The sequence below is a fragment of the Corvus hawaiiensis genome, chromosome 16 (genome assembly GCF_020740725.1).
Source record: "Corvus hawaiiensis isolate bCorHaw1 chromosome 16, bCorHaw1.pri.cur, whole genome shotgun sequence".
In the NCBI taxonomy this organism is placed as follows: Eukaryota; Metazoa; Chordata; class Aves; order Passeriformes; family Corvidae; genus Corvus; species Corvus hawaiiensis.
In genome coordinates this window covers 9,317,719-9,334,548 of record NC_063228.1, presented here as the reverse complement: position 1 = coordinate 9,334,548, position 16,830 = coordinate 9,317,719, and the positions used below count along the sequence as shown (strand labels likewise).

The 16,830-nt window shown below is 39.6% G+C and overlaps 1 protein-coding gene across 1 annotated transcript in view; it reads right to left on the bottom strand.

Annotated features, from left to right (window-relative positions):
- Positions 1–3,510: 3,510 nt before the first annotated feature.
- Positions 3,511–16,830, bottom strand: part of SNX29 (sorting nexin 29) — a 128,332-nt gene continuing 115,012 nt past the window's right edge. Inside the window, exons 21-22 of the mRNA XM_048320909.1 lie at positions 5,761–5,891; positions 3,511–4,137 (exon numbers count right to left, since the gene is read on the bottom strand). Of these exons, the coding sequence (XP_048176866.1) occupies positions 4,112–4,137; positions 5,761–5,891 (157 nt within the window). The 3' untranslated portion in view covers positions 3,511–4,111. The remainder of the gene's footprint in view (positions 4,138–5,760; positions 5,892–16,830) is intronic.

The window sequence follows — 16,830 nt, the reverse complement described above, 5'->3', positions numbered from 1 at the left end:
TTCAGGCACACATTCGGTGCATGCCTTCATCTACCAGGTACGCTGTAAATTTTTACTGATCTTCCCACTCAGCTCACTTGTGGTTTCTTACCATTCCAACTGCCACTACACAAAGGATATATAATTATTTCTCCCATGAACTCTGAATGAATGACATCTTAAGTAAGGTCTGCTAATGAGACAGAGATCAAACTGATGCTTGACGGCAACACTCAGAATTTTTCAGCATAATATTAAAAAATGATCCAGTTCATAGTTCACTCTCAGTAGTGGCATTAGTACTTCCAACACACCACAGACTAGCTGGTGAATATTATGCCTATTACAAACTTACATAAAGGGAATGATTTGGCAAGTCTGATCAATTTTTCATTTAATATATTTTAAGATCAATAAATCACTTCTTACCCTGAAAAATATAGACTATAACTAGGACTGTACCCTGATAGTTCTGGAAGTGTTATTAAGTATACAAATTCTTAACATAATACTTAATTAATAATAAGGTTTATTTCTTACCTTCTGAACTTACAGCCTTGTGGGCCGAGAGAAAAGTTTGCAATTTTCTTTTGAAGTTCTTTATATACATGAAACAAGTAGAACATGAATTGCTGCAACATACTTATATTGTGTAAGTATATAATATCTTATGTACCTGTTTCTGGGGTGTCTCAATACAGTTTTATAGCTTTCTTCTCAGATATTTCTCTCTTTTTCTTCTTTAAATCAATGCTAGAAATACTCCATTGCAAGAAGTTTCTATACTAGTGCAACAAAGAATGTATTTGTAGAAGTTACTCTAAACATTTAAGCAAAGTACTTCCAAACGCTATTAATTTAAAAAAATCCAAAAGTTGAGGGTTTTTAATTATTATGTTGAATGCATGGATGACTACAATTACATCTTTATTATTCTGCACTGACCCATCTGCTCACCTGGGGCTGTAGACACGAGCTGTCTTCTCTGTAGGAAAATACTGCAGTGGCCTGGTACGAGGCCATAGGAAAGAGTTCACCTAAACAAATTGTAACTACTCATTTTCTTAAAAACATCAGTGTTTGCCAGGTTGAGGTGAAAAATGGCTTTATTGTGAAATCTCTCAGTTAACAACATCAGTCAAGCTAAAACCAAACAACTTAGAAACTGCATTCCTCAACACAATAAAACCCTTGCAAATATAGAGCACATCCATCAGTACCATTTATTTCCCAGCTGGGGAACTCACAGTACCTTTTCTTCAACATTTATGCTCATCTTTGACTCATTACTTTAATACTACCAGAAAACTAAATTATATCCAGCATTTTCACTGCAGAAATGGGGCCTCCAACTGTGCATAGGGTTTTGATGGGGTGAGACACTGAAGCATCACAGAGAGAACAGGGTAAGCTGTTAAGGAAATTGTCCAGCTAGCTCTCCACATTCAGAGGCTTAACAAAGAAGCAGGAAGAAAAAAGGATAAACAGGTAGATTTTATTCCTGAAACAGAACTTTCCTTGACTGAACTCTGCCTGAAAACTGGTACCATGACAGCAAATAATGTACTACTGAATATGTGCATTGCACCTTTTTATCACCTCAGCCCTGAGCAGGTAATATTTCAGTGTTGAGTTCTGAACAAGACATGTGACTAATGCATTTTAATGCATTAAAAGTCTTGATAAAAATAACTATTTAGCAAAGAAAGCTTTTTAGTTAAAAAAGCCTTATGTGTTTGAATAGTCTTACAGCGTTTGCAAAGTAGAACCAAATTTCACTCAAATTAAGAATCTAAAAGCCTTCAGAAACCTTATTCAAAAACATTTTGATGTGCTGGAATTGTTAGCCCCTTTCTAGGTGACATCAAAGGAGAAGGAAATTAAAATCTTCATAATCCTCCAAAATACCCTAATTTCATTACTTTACCTGGTATCAAAATATTTGGAAGGGCTGTATTCAGAAATGTCAGCCTGTCATCATCTCTGCTCCTGGACATTACATTTCACTAAGCACATTGTAAAAGTAGCAAAGGTACTGGGAAATTTATTACCTAATATTTAGCCTCAACCAAAACATATGGAAGTAATTGTATTTCCTTACCCTGCTTCTAAATTAGAACTTTACTACTTTGAACTAAGGCAAATCAAATGCTAGGAACATATTTATGTACATAGGTCTAATTAGTGAATTAAATTGTTGAACTGTTGAACTTTCTTTAAAAGCTCTTGTGCTTACTCTGAAGGAATTAGAGCAAGAGGGAACTAACTAGTCAGCATTTCAAATCCTCTGAAGTGCTGGTGTGTTTTTCATTAAAGACCACTGAAAACAGAAGCTACATAGGGTTTGATATAAAGGTATAAATTTGAAGTCTATATTTCATTACAAAGTGTCTTTGAATGCTGAACAAGTTTGGAAATTTCTGATTAGCTGTCAATGATCTTATGCTCAGAAAATGCATAATTAGAACTCCCCCTCATCTTTACACATAACTGCATGGGTGTTAACAAAGAGAAACTCCCAGTGAGGGATGCTTCCAACTACAGTTGCACTCATGCCTTTGACTTCATTTTCAGCAGCAGGTTTTCCACTTTCTGCTGGATGATGCTGTTTAAGGGAAACTGGGAGAAAGCAAGCAAAATACTGCTTTGAGATACCAGAAACACTACAGATCCCCTACTGCCTTCTGCTGAAAACAAAGATGGTCTGTTGGGGTAACAGGCTGAAATCCTGGCAAAGGAGTCCCTGCCCCTGAAAGAGCTCCAGAGCTGAAAACAGTTGATAAAGCACATTGATCAGATTGTTAAGTGTGAGGCTGATCAGTGGTCCTGATGGCACTTCCAGCTGCACAGAGCACTCTCTGTCCAAAGAGCAGTGGAGATTTCTTTTGAAAATGTGTGCACATGGAGGGAGGAAACACGAGAAAAAGGCCTTTTCATATCTGTGTTCAACACATGCACTTTTTTAACCACACCAGAGTGTGCTTTAAGGCACAGCCAGCCTCTTCAACATTGTCATCCAGCCCAACACACCCCAGGGACACCTCGTTCAGCTACCATGATCTTTGCAGACAGGCCCAGCTGGAAGCCTTCACACTATTATTGATTAAACTTGTCACTGAGCTACAAATTGTAAAAATCTTTATGAAGCTCTTTTTAACATTTGTCTCAAGAAACGTAGATCTGATAATTCACCTCTAGCAGACAGCAGTTTTCAGTCAACATTTCCTTTCCTTCCATTCCGGGTGGTATAACACAACAAAAAAAATCTGGATGATTGAGTGAGTTGAAAAAAAAATAAAGCATTTGTTCAAAAGACTGAAACCCACAGTCAAAATGAGGCACAGATTTTAAAAGCAGCAGGAAGCATTGAGATTTCTATGTTACAGAGTACATCTCAGTCATACAAGAGGAATTGTACAAGCTTTGTTCCACCATTGTGGTGAAAAATAGGTTTTCTTCAATAGAATGGAAGAATTTTCAGCCTGACATTTATTTCTGTGCCAATAGGAAATGCACTCTCAGTCTCCCCAAATTCCATCCCTCTGAGGTGTGAAGAGAGAAAATAGAGCAGCACCTCTGGAGGACAGTGTGTATGTGTAGTTTCAGAAAGGACAGCAGAACCATTTGGCTGGTCCAGAACGTTTACAGTAAATGTTTTTCAAGCTCTGTGTCTGTTGCAGTATTTCTCAAACACACAAACAGACTACCCTCACTTTTAGTCCTCTACATCAGTTACCTAGTAGCAGATTTAGGGATGACCAGTGGTAGAAGATAGTTGCCTGTCTTAGGGAGAAGGAAATTTCCCAGGTATTTTTACAATGATTTTTAAAAATTTCTGTGACAAATGCTTGATTTTCTTCACGCTGCCCCAGTCAATAACTGGGTTTTCAAAGTCAGCTACACACCAGCCATCCCTCCTTGTCTCTGTGATTCCATCCTATTTGAGTTCTTCAGTCAAAGCAGGGAAAAGTCCTGGCAAACAATGAGGATGTTATGGCAGACCCAGATACTGACCTACAAATCCTGACACAGCTGCCGGCCTGAGCCAGGCTTGGAAAGCTCTGGCAGCCTCAGTGCTCCACTAAAAGGACCAGGAGAGCTGCACAGGGTCAGAATGGTGTCTTTAAGATGGTCAGGAACTGCAATAACCACGTTGTGCTGTGGAGCAAAGGAACAGAATTGAAGTGAGTAACTTCAAGTTATTTTGTCTGCTGATTACAGTTACTTAAGTCCTACAATGTAGTATCTGCAGTTACTTAAGATTGGTTATCTTTACTTTGCAAGGAGAGAAGAAAACAGATCTGCATATGAAAGGTGACACTCCTGAAAGCAAATTCTGGCTTAGAGACTTAAATGTTTCAAAAATATTTATACATTTCTGCTTTTAAATGTCCAGATTTAGACACTGAGGTTTTCATTTGAATAGAGACTGACCTGTAGTATCACTGAGTTCACTGAGAATTACAGGCCAAGAACTCAGGGAAAAGTAATTTTGACAACCATCCATTAGGATGAACCTAACCATTGCCCTCCAAATAGTTTTCTCCTTTGTATATACAAGAGCTGTCAATATATAGGGCTAGCAGAACTGAATATTGCAAAAAAGAAGCAGCCTAAGGGGTGCAATCAGAAACATTAATCTGGAACTCCACTTCTAATCCAACTTAAAGAGTGCTTATGATCATAACTAAATTACAGAATTACTGGGAGTTTTTACTACTTTGGCTTCTGGAAAAATGAGGCTAGAATAATATTTCAGGGCCCTGTTTTGATATTATCTCACTGATTTGCACTATTCTTAATTTTAACTAATGCCAATTTCTCTTGGCTTTTTGAACATTAAAATTAAAATGGGTTACTCTCTTTGTCATAAAGATTATATGAAACATAGATTAAGGCAGCCAAATTAACTTGCTTCAGACACACTGATAAATTTGTTAGATTCTTCCTGCACATGCCAGATCATCCTCTGACTAATTATGCTTCTACAATGTGCCTCATTGACTGTGATACCTCTTTCATGATGATCAATTAACACTTTTCTCTTTTTTAAAATGCAAAGGAAATGTGTGCTATTTTTAGAGTCAGTTCAAGTTTTCAACCCAGCCGTGACTGCAAATACAGTAAGCACGAGCATAATACTATACATGAAAGTTTCTATGCAATACATTAAATCCTGGTATCCTGTGGAGACATAATCACATTAGAGCTCTAAGCACATGTAATACTTCTACTTTTTGATATGCTGGAAAAAAGAAGAAACCTTAGATCATTGAAATAATTTCATATTCATATACCACCTTTAGAGCTATGTCATGTGGTAGCTGGTTATACTGTTCTTCACATTGCTGCTGGGTAGCATATTCATATGCATGCAAGTCTCAAGTCAGTAGAGCCACTTCAGTTTGCTTAATTTCAATAGAAAGAAACAAAAAGAAATCCTAAAGCTCCAAGATCCTGGCTTCAGTCCAGGATAAGTGATCCTAAAACTTTGATTCCAGACTCACCTACTCTGTGACAAGTCCTTCTGTAAGCAAGGATTGTAATAGACATCAACTCACAAGGGAAGGGTTTAGCAAAGCCCATCAGCAAGTTGAGCAGAAGTGCCCAAGACAGTGTCTTTCATGGTCAAGGAATAATAAAGCAGATGAATGTCAATAATGTGCTTTGTTAAAGAGCTGATGGCCTGAGAATACCCTGAGAAGGTTAAATGAACCAAGGAATGAAAGTCAGCACAACTTACCACAGCTGTTGGGAACTATATCAAGGAGTGTGGCCTACCTGTGTTCTCTCTGGAGCTCCGTGAACTGCTCTGCCATAGTAATGAGTTCTCATACATCAGTGTGCAAGTACAGAAATGTTCTGGAGGCAACAAACATTCCTGCAAAATCCCTACTTGTGCATATTGTTGTCTGCAAAGATACAACAAACATGATTTCACTTTGTTTCATACATACTGACACGTCATACATATAGACGCTCTTGTTAATATATCAGCCACTGAAACAGAGAAAATTTTATTTTGAAAGAGACCTCTGGATGTCATTTACCCAGACCCAGCTCAGAGCATGCACTTAAGCTGAAATAAACACATAACCTCTTCTTCCCTTGACACTCAGCATAAAATATTTATGAAAAATAAAATCTTACTTTGGCACCCTCTAATTGCAGTTCCACTCACTGTTCCATTTTTATTAAATACAATGATATTAGAAGTTCAGCGACCTGGTTTCACACTCTGAGTAGCCATGTTATTTTGCAGACATTTTCTTGCTGGTCTTTAAGTTGGCAAACTGGAACACAATGTCCCACAAACAACAGAAGTCCCGACATCTACAACTACGTGGAATTTTACTCCAAAAATTCCATTCCACTTGAAACAGATCTTGAAGTCCTTTGTAGCAAATGAGGACAAGGTTATTTTGTAAGAATCTACCTGTTAGAAAGTTATTTTTATTCATATCATTAAAACTCATCTTTCTTATTTGTTCAAAGAGAATGCCAATCTGATCTACTGATCACAGCTTTTGAATATCCATGGTTTTAAACTTCTAGAACGCATGAATCCATGGATTTAAAAAAGAGATGTATTTCATCTTCTGAAAGCCTTATATTATACACAAACAAAATTTGTCTGCTAATTCTTTTTGTCAAGACAAGGGAAAAAGTAATTTATATATATTAAGTTCCTACAGCTAGAACCACACTCTGCTGAGAGTACACCTTAAGCCAACCTTAAGAAATTCTGACTTGCTTTCTTCTCCAATAAATTTTGCAGAAACAAAAACCACACATGCAAAAAGATAAATGAAAGAGCTCTGAGGGTCTTTTTTCTTAATTATTTGTTTGCTTCATGTAATCTACAAAGTCCCATGTAGGGTACTGCTAAAACTCCCTAACACAAACCAGAATTTTAATTTTTACACCACCTGGACAACACAACAGTCTGAAAACTGGGAGATGTCACATTAGTGCTGACCTTTGAAAATCAGTTCACTACAAATGGGTGACTGTAGAATCCATATCCTTTGGTAGGCATCTCCCAGAAACAGCAATATCAGTACTGGCAGTTTTTGAAATCTGTAGCAAATCTCTCAGTTCTTGCTCCATTTGTCACATATAAATTTCAGCTAACATCAGAAATATCTCAGTTATGATATATTAATTACTCTTTCCTCATTGCTCTGTCCTGGATTTCACTAGATTTCTTTTTAAGTTAGTGCCCTTGCCACAGGCAGTGCACATCCAGCACCATTATAAAATTATTACAAGCCAAGGACTTCTGTCTAAAGGCTCTTATCATCTTAAGACCACAAGCTGCAGGGAGCAACTGTCAAAATTACGTTTAATAATTTACAGTACACCAGATTCTGATGACCATATGATATTGATGCTAAATCTGATTTCACCGGCACTAGTGTGCTTATCAACATGCTATATCTGTCTCCATGCTTTCTGGAGATAGAAAGTACTTTTTTTAAGATTATATTGGGTTAATGCTGGATTTCTTTTTCACTCCTCAATAATTCTCTTTCAACAATAGAAATAATAAATAATATCTGGAATACATAGGCATTACAAGTTTGCAAGGCTACCTTAAGAAATAGATTGGAAGAAGGATTGTCTACACAAATTTTATGGACCTTCATTGAATGTTTCCATATTTCATCCATGTATGACTTCAGATACTTTCTCAAATACAAAGAACACTGTGTAGAAATGGATGCAAAAACATTCTTTGTGTTATGGCAGGAGCTATCAAATCTCGAGGGAATTCTTTAAGGAGGCTGCCCTGGAAGGAGCTATTTGAAAATGCAGCATTTGGGAAGGCATCAAATCAACAATTGTCAAAGCAATAAGATTCCACATAGGGCACCATCCAAAAAATATCCCTTGCCAGTTATAACATTACTTTATTCACAGTCCTGCTCTTCATTGGCATAATATAATAAATATGCAAATTTAGTAGTTGTTAATGACATCAGTTATTTCCCACTTTTGCTTTAAAACTCAGTGGGAAAGAGTTACTGCTATATATGTATCTGTTGTTTAGCAGGCACGTAAGACCCACCAGAAGATTACAAATATTCTGATTTTCCTGATTTCTTCAACTGGTTATGAATTTTTTTCCTTATAAATGAGTACCAGACCAGTGTCATGGGGCTCTTAACAGAAGCACAGCAACAGCAGCAAAAATCAGGATCTACTTCTCTTCTGCAAGACTCCCTGAGGAACTATATCTGATGACTCAGACACTTTACTACTTGTTTATAGTGTTTGTATGCGCAGAGCTGTGGGAAATGATAAAAGCTGGTACCTGCGGGTAAAGGAATAAGAAAATAGAAAGATGGCTGATCAAAGCAAATGTTTCTGCCTGCCTGATTATAAAAGGAAAAGAAATGAAAAAAACCAAAATTCTAGGTCACTTACAGCAATACTTATCAAGAGTGACCGGCTGGATGTTCATCGAATGGCAAAGCAGTCTGCACAAAGATTGGGCACAAGACTGTATCACCTTTCACACATATGCTCCTAGGGCAGATCCTGTTCCCCCATCTACAGCAGCCAAGATGTGTCATCAACCTAACAGATGCAGCTGGTCCCTTTCCACCCCAGAGGAGAAAAAGGTCAACAGGAAGCTTGCAGGTAACACAAAGATACCAATGGAAAGCTTCTCTCCCTACCCTTGCACCGAGGCAGAGCTTGTGTAGCTGCTATAGGAAAACCCTGCTACATATCAAAGACATTTTCCAGAAAAATTCAACAGTTGGAGTTCAGTAAACAGTGGAGCCATTTCCCCCATAAGAATTCACTTAGCAGAGGGGGACTGCATGCAGATGCTTTAGAAAAACACAGGGACAATACAGCATAAGAGTCTCGCATTCAAAACCCAACACAATGCCATGAGAAAAGAGATTTCAACGGCACAAACAGAAAACAAGGACTACAGGGACACTACTGTGCAGTCACCCAACAAGATTGTCTGCGCATTTTTACTGTTATTGGTGTTATGATCAACACCAGAACTCCCAAGGAATGGACAGAGGACTGACAAACAGTGCACTGTTATTGCCTCTCTTCCACACAGTAGGGTTTCATTATCCACCCCAGGTGGTGGATCTAAGCAACCAAATTAATTTAGCATGCTCACCACTGAGCACGTACTGAAGTTGCATAAAAGAAATGTATCTTGCAGGAATATTCTTCCAGTACAGTTTCACCACAAAAATACTACAAGATGCAAAGTCTGAAAGGTCCATTGCAGGCAGTAAGCAGTTCGGAAAGTCTAAGACATGAAACACAATTCTCATAGGATAACCAGATCTACTCAGATTTCTGTAAGCCAGCAAGCACAGGGGAAAAGCCTATCAAAAGATAATTCTTGTAAGTTTTTTTTTTTAACTGAAATGAAATTCGTTGAAGGAGGCACCTAATTTTTATCACTTCATCTTAAAATAAATTTGCAAGAAAACATTAAGTTTCTTGAGGATGAGATTCTTTATTTTTAAAACCCAAGTAAGTCTTGCAACGCATTTAAAGAATATGGAAATAATGTTAAGAACACTTCAAGAGTCTCCCAGACCCTACACCATCCTGAGAACAGGAACTGTAAGACAGTCTGTCTTGTAGTATTGAATATATCAACACTTTGTTATTACTAATGGCTCTGTGAAATGGATGGAAACACTTCACAGTGTAACTGCCACACAGATGAATAAGCAAATCCAATTTGATATCTTAGCAGACTACAGTACAGAGCAAGACAATTCACTGTTGTCATAAGGAAAGCTTATGACAAAAGGGAGGTGTATTTCCTTCCATCTCTAATGTGCAATTTCCAAAAACACCACTCAGCTGACAACAACTTTCAATGAAGATCTATAATGATAAATAGCTTTTTCATATAGCAAAACCGTAAATCCCTTTTCCATTTTTCTTAAATGTCTTAATGCTAATTATGACATAGATGTAATATTTGCATTCCTTTTGGGGCTGTATATTTACCGTTTTTATGCAAATCTGAAATAAAAGATTAGAGAAGTCACAAAACTTAGTCTAAATTTGAATCCAGCATATGTCATAAAAAGCAAGGCAGCTGGAAAGACAAAGGAATAATAGTAATAGATTTACATCCTACAATACATTCATATGGACAAGAAGGGGAAATAAAAATCTGGGAAATCTGGATATTTTATTTCTTTCCCTTTTTCCTTCTACTGCCCCAGAAGCCAGAGTTGGCACCACATATTCTCCCTTTACAATTTTTGTTTGCCATTTCCAGTTTAATAGTTAGTTTGCTATTACTGTTGCAAAACAAGAAAACAGAGCTAATGGCAAGCCTGCTACCCTGTACAGCTGAAAACCTAATATTTGGAAGTGTGTACATGTTTTGCAAAAACCCTATAAAGACCAGAGCTTCTTTTAAAAGAAATCATATGTGAACTTCTCTGTTCTGCAGCTTTATTATTAAATCATATATCTAAACTAAGTGTCCATTACCAACAGTGTCAGAATTAAATCACTAGCATTAGCTATTCCAGAACTGCTCGGAAATATTGCCAGTGTAAGGAGACATCAAAATGACCAAGTAACCACAGCAAGAATGAAAAGTCTAAGAAATGTGGTGTCCAAAGGTAACACCAGACATATTTGTGAAACCACTCACACTGACTCCAAACACATGGAAGATAAACCCTACAAAAGGATGAATATGTAGAGACTTATCCAATAAGAATCACCTCAATAAATATAAAAGCTAAAGAAACTGGAAAACCCACCAAATTTCATTACAATTCCTGTTCTCCATGGTCTACTTATAGAGGTTTTTCTGATATAAAAAGACAAAGGACAGCAAGTCTGCTTCTGTTCATGCCCTATCTTTTTAAAATTCATACCAAGTGACTTTAGAACTAATCTCACAAGTCACTCTGAAAGTATGAAATCATTCATACCTCGGGTTCAGGCAATGGTCTCAAATTGTGTTGTTGACATGGGAAACATCCATCAAGAGGCTATGATGCCATGTCTGAGTGTTTTATAGCACTTCCTCCTTCCTACTGTAGCCAGATCAGGTTGGGCATTCTCACGTGGAAAAGAAAATGATGCTTCATTTTCAAATGCTAAAGAAATCTCCCCAAGCTCCCAGAGAAACAGAAAAGTAGATTTTCTATGTATAGAAAGAATGGCAATAAGAGGTGGAGCTGTGTCTTCTAGAGGAGTCATCCCAGTATCTCTACTTTAATGGTACAGAAGGAAAGCCAGAGGGGAAAATTACCCTTTTCATGATCTTCATAGGAAAGGCACAATCTTTCTTTTCAAACAGGAGAACAAGGAAGAGAACTGCCATCCAGTCCTGGGTTATTGTGAAGGAGGAGAGAAGACATAGCACTTCAAAGGTAGCAGTGATGTACCCAATAACTGCCTATGATAAACATGCTCAGAACCCAATGATTAATGCTTGAATCCCTGAACTCCCCTACAGTTAACCTTCAAGAAAGATGCCCTGATCTACCTTCCTTCTTCTATTTAACCTTTACATCCTCTGCTTTCAGCAAGTTCATTCATTACCCGAGCGCTTGGCAAAGATTCCTGGTTCTGCTAAAGAAAGCCCCACACACGCACATTCAACACCAGCTCAGAGACAGTTTTTTCCAAGCCCTCGCAGCTCTGTGCGAGTCAGGAATGCAAACACCTACACTTCACAAGAGGCATAGCTATAATGATCCAAAATACTCCCAACCAATGTGTACAAATACAGCCCATCAATACTCAATGAGAAAATATGGCCTGTGACTGCCTCTGCTCCTTGAATCCTAATGGATGAATTATCCTCCCACCTCTAAAAGCAGTGAATGCCAATACTGGACTCACTTTATATATTTTTAATGCAGTATTTAGGGTTTTGCAAGGTTCTCTCTCTATCTAATTTTTCTATATGCTTACCACATTTTTCTTAACTAAACCAGCCATAGTTATCTTGGTGGTTTGCAGTATGCCCTACACTAATTAGCACAATAATTGAGTATTCTTGTTTGTTTGTTTGTTTGTTTGGGGTTTTTTAATCACCAATTATAACAGACACCATGAACCTGAACCACACAGGATTTTCTTGCTCTACAGCTATTATGCTGCAGATCAAGCCATGAAAGACTTTCTAGACCACTTTGCAGCACATGCTGGAGAGTTCTGCTCCATGTTTTGAGAATCAATTTCTATTCCATGTTTTGAGAACTAATGAATTAACTCCTCATAGTCTAGACATTATTTTTCGTTCACTTCACACCTGTTCTTTTTTCAAATGCAGAGCTTGTCCAAAACCCTTCACAATGAAAGATGGTCAGGGTCATATTTCTCCTATAGAAAAGTATAGCCTAAACATGCACCTGTATCTGATGCACATTTCACTTGCCCCGTAAAGAGAACAATAGGGGGCAAAACTGCTTCCAGGGATGCATAAAAAATGCTGTGCTTACACAGTTATATAATTTCCCCTTATCAGATAGCACATTCCTTGCATATGAATGGCAAGATGGAGACTTGGTTTATTCGTAGCCTCTTCCAGTTAGAATTTCCAAGAAGTGACAGTATCATCAGTCCACTGAGTCACAAGCACTGTAAATAAAGCAGCCTTTGCATGATAGATTGTCATTCCTTTAAGAAATTCTGCTTTGTTGACACCTTCCATAATACATTACAATATGTGAGGTAAACCTTGAATAAAAATGCACAATCACAGTTTAGGAATTACAATATTCTCTATTTTTGAGTTCTTAATGACAACAGGGTTTAGTGTTTAGACTGAAGGATTAGGAAATGGTATTCATAAATTCTTTTCCTTGCTCTGCCAATGACTTCCTCTTTCGCCACAGAGTTAATGGGCTTATTTTGTAATGCTGATCCATAACATATCAGTGCAACTGAAATATAATGGGCAGTCTCTTGCTGCAGTCCCATCTGTCATTCCAGGAAAGTTATTCATATCTGTTTGTCCTTCTACAGTCTATCAAAAGTTGAGGACAATTGTATTCACCAGTTTGATGGGGGGCTGTACAATTAGCTGAAACCACATACAGTACATAATCTGTGAGCAGTTAGATGTAATTGGCTAAAGAATTATGAAGGACTGCTACTCAAACTTGCATGAAAAATTACAGCTGAATTAAATCCTCTCCCATTACACAAATCAAGTCCTTCTGAGGCCTGGAAACTTCAGATACATGGTTGTAAACTTCATTTTAAATTAATTTGCCTGGTGAGTGCTGCTGAAGTAAAGTACCAAGGGAGAAACGAATATACTCAAAGACAAAAGATCATCAAGTCTATAACATGAACTGAACAGAGAAAGTACAAAGGTTTCTAGCTTAATTTTGAAGAGCTAAAAAGTTTCTGGTCTCCAGGCTTTTTGAGGGTTTTCATCTATAGCACAAATACCTGCTTAGAAATGAGCTGTGATTTTAAGTTTCAAAAATCAATTATGAAGTTAATTCAAGTATTTTTGTTATATATTTTGTAAAAAGAAGTGAACCATTTGCCAAATGAGCTAATGACATTAATGGTGAGAGCAAAGGACTCACACCCCTTGGGACAAAGGTTAACTATTGACCTTCCTGAGGTGGGGGAAAAGGCAGGTTTCCTCCAGAACCTTCTGCCTCACCGATTCTCACGTTAAAAGTCTCCGGATTTCTCTTTTATGAGTAACTATATTACTTTCCTCACTGACAAGTGTTGCAATCTGAGTAAATACTAGCAAGAAAAAAATCATTTAAATTTTGACACCTCCTCCTCTATTAATTCACGAGTTCTTTCCTCGTTTTGCTTGCCAAGGAAGAACAAAAGAAGCGAGGCAGCCATAAGGGAAATACCGTAAAGGGCTGAGCAATGAAGAGCCTCGTGGCATTTCGCATTTCGCAGACAGACATTAAACATCTGCTGCCTTTCTGCTCAGCCGTCAGCCACCCCGGCCAGCCGCGGCACGCTGGCGACAAGGCAGCTCACTGCTGCCCACAGCGTGTTCTCCCCGGAGAGCCCTGTAACCTTGGTGGGGTCACCCGCGGGCAGCACAAAAGTTAGGGCTAAAAGCTGTGGTTTAAAATATTATTCCTACTACGATCCTCCGTGCCAGGGAAGGTCAGGGTAGGCGGGCAGGGCACGTCAGGGCAGGGCCTCAGGGCTGAGCCCTCAGGCGGTTCTAGAAACTGATGCCCCCGGGGGTCCACACGCACCCGGCCGCCACCAAGGCTGGGAACACCTTCCTGAGAGAAACCCGGGCACCCCGGGACAACGCCGGGCCGCTCGTGAGACAAACAAACCCGGGCACCCCGGGACAACGCCGGGCCGCTCGTGAGACAAACCCGGGCCCGGCACCCGGCCGGTTGTGACGGAAACGCGAGCACACCCCTACACTCCCACGACGTCTGTGAGGCACTGCGAGGAGGGAGCCTCGGAATCTGCTGCAACCTGTGTTTTCTGGAGGTGCTGGCACCGCAGACGCCGCAGCTCCCATCCCCTGCGGAGGCCGCCGGCTCCCGCGGCTCGGGCTGAGGCGGGGAAGTCGCGGCTGAGGCGGGGGTGCCGGGGGCAGCCACTGCCCCTCACTGTTCACTGCGGCAGGGTGAGCACGGGAAAATCATCCTGGTTTTAATTTACAGAAGGTTGCTGGAGGAGGGCACCCCACGGGAAGAGAGTATGGGAAAACTTTATATTGATGAATAGGGAAAAGTTGCCGCAGCAGAGCTGATCGGCAGCCAGCGGTAGCGGCTGGGAGCTGGAGGTGACCTTTCAGAGGAGAAAACCCCTCCGCTGCCAAAAAGGAGGCAGATGCTTTGTGCAGGGAGGAAAGCTTGTGGCAAAGCCTAAAACTTTGATTTCAGCTGGCAAAGAGAGCGGCTGAAGGGCACGTGAGACTGCTCCAGGCACCTGAGGGTGCTCGGGTCCCTGCGGAGCGGCGCTGGAAGGCGCTCACCTGTCTGTGCTTTCTGTCACTTCCCTGCAGCCAAATGCCACCTGTGCCACCGCCTCCGAGCTCATCCGAGTGCCTGATAACAGGGACTTCTAAACACCGCTCCTGTGTGCTCTCTCCGGGCACAGGATTGGTCTGTGTTCCTGTTGCTCTATTCAGGTTTCAGCCCTGTCTCCGTGAGGTGAGGTGGGGTGGTTGACAGGTATCCGAGAGGAAGTGAAATTCAGGATGATGACACAAAATGTGTCAGGGAAACTGGCATTACTCCTTATCATATCAGCCTTTCCTCCTGTGCCACGGAGATAACACACGCATGTGCTGCTCCGAGAGGAGGCCACTCAGGGGCTGTAATATTACCCAGGTAACTGTTTTTTGACTACAGTTAAAAGACTCTTTTCAGGTACCAATATCCTTGCTCCAAAATACCTGTCAAAGAAGATGGCAGAAAAAAAATGTTGCAATCAATAACACTTTGAATTTCTCAACTTGCTGTAATACTGCCCTGCTGCAAATTGGAGGGGAAGAAAAAAAACCCAGACACTTTCCTTTTTTTCTTGTTAGACTGGGCAATTTACAAAGTTCATCCTTTAATGCTGACCCCTGGACACTGCAGATATCCAGGACAGTAACATAATTTGAAGATTCAATTTTTGTTCATGAACTCTCAATTTGCTTTTCACAAGTGAAACCAATAATTGATTGCACCAAAACCCAAGGGCATCTGATATAAAAGGATATGATGTGTGGCAGTTGTCTGACATTCCAGATTGATCTGCAGAAAGTTAAGATGTGCGTGAAATCAAAAACCAAGCAAATATATACATATTGATAATGTTTTGCCAGTTCCTCATCCCACCAGCCTGTTACAACTGGGAAAGTACAATACTTGTGCTGGCTCTCAACATTGTCTTACAAGCACCGTGCACAGATTTAACACCTACAGTAAATATGTCCCTGTCAGACTCTTATCGGTGCTTATTTACATGTGGATGTGAAGATTGTTTCAGGAAAATCAACCACTCATATGCAGAATTTGTGTGCAAGGTGTGGCAACTGGCTCAGGCTATCTAGAATGCTGCAGGGTTTTTTTGCTTATTGCATCACACCTGTTTGTCTAAATTATGTGACATTTCCGAAATTTTATGTTGTCTGGGAATTCTCAGAAGAGGTTCTAATTTTCAGAATTTGCCTCTTGAAAAGTTGTATTGTCTTAATGAACCTTGATTGCTTGTTAACAGCAGAATTCATATACTGGGGTTTTTGTAGCTGTTTCCTTGACAACCACTCCAGGTTCCCCCTGAGCTCTTGCTTTTGTGTTCCCTGATTAAGATGTACATGCTGCCTTTGGCTGATCTTATTTGTGTGAACAGTGTTAATTTTCGTAGGTGTGATATTGATTAACTTTTTATTTTCTCAAACAATATTAATTCCAGTGTTTTATAAAGGATGATAGGATTACATGAATTTTAACTTTGCTAAATTATAGCTTAAAGCTCCCTAATGTGGAAGTTACTCCAGGTTTTCTTGCTCAAGGCGATTTCTGGTTTACACAACAGACTGATTGACTTCTACAGTGTAGTTTTTCTCAGTTTTTATGCAGACCAGCCATAATTATAACATGCTCCTCTTGTTCTGTGCATTCCTAGTGCTCACTTTTCAGTCACCCAACCATGGCATTTTCTGAGTTTGTCACTCAAGTTGTAACTCAAGTATAAATGGCAGGGATGTGGCTCCTCTACTTTGGCTACTCCTGCTGCTTCCAGACCCTTGCAGGATTTTTTTTGACAGTACAAAAGCCATCAAATCTGGCATCTTGTCTTGGCTTAGTCTCTGGTAGGTGATTAATTTTCAGTTGTGCCCAACTTTCACTCCACACAATGTGAAATCAGTTT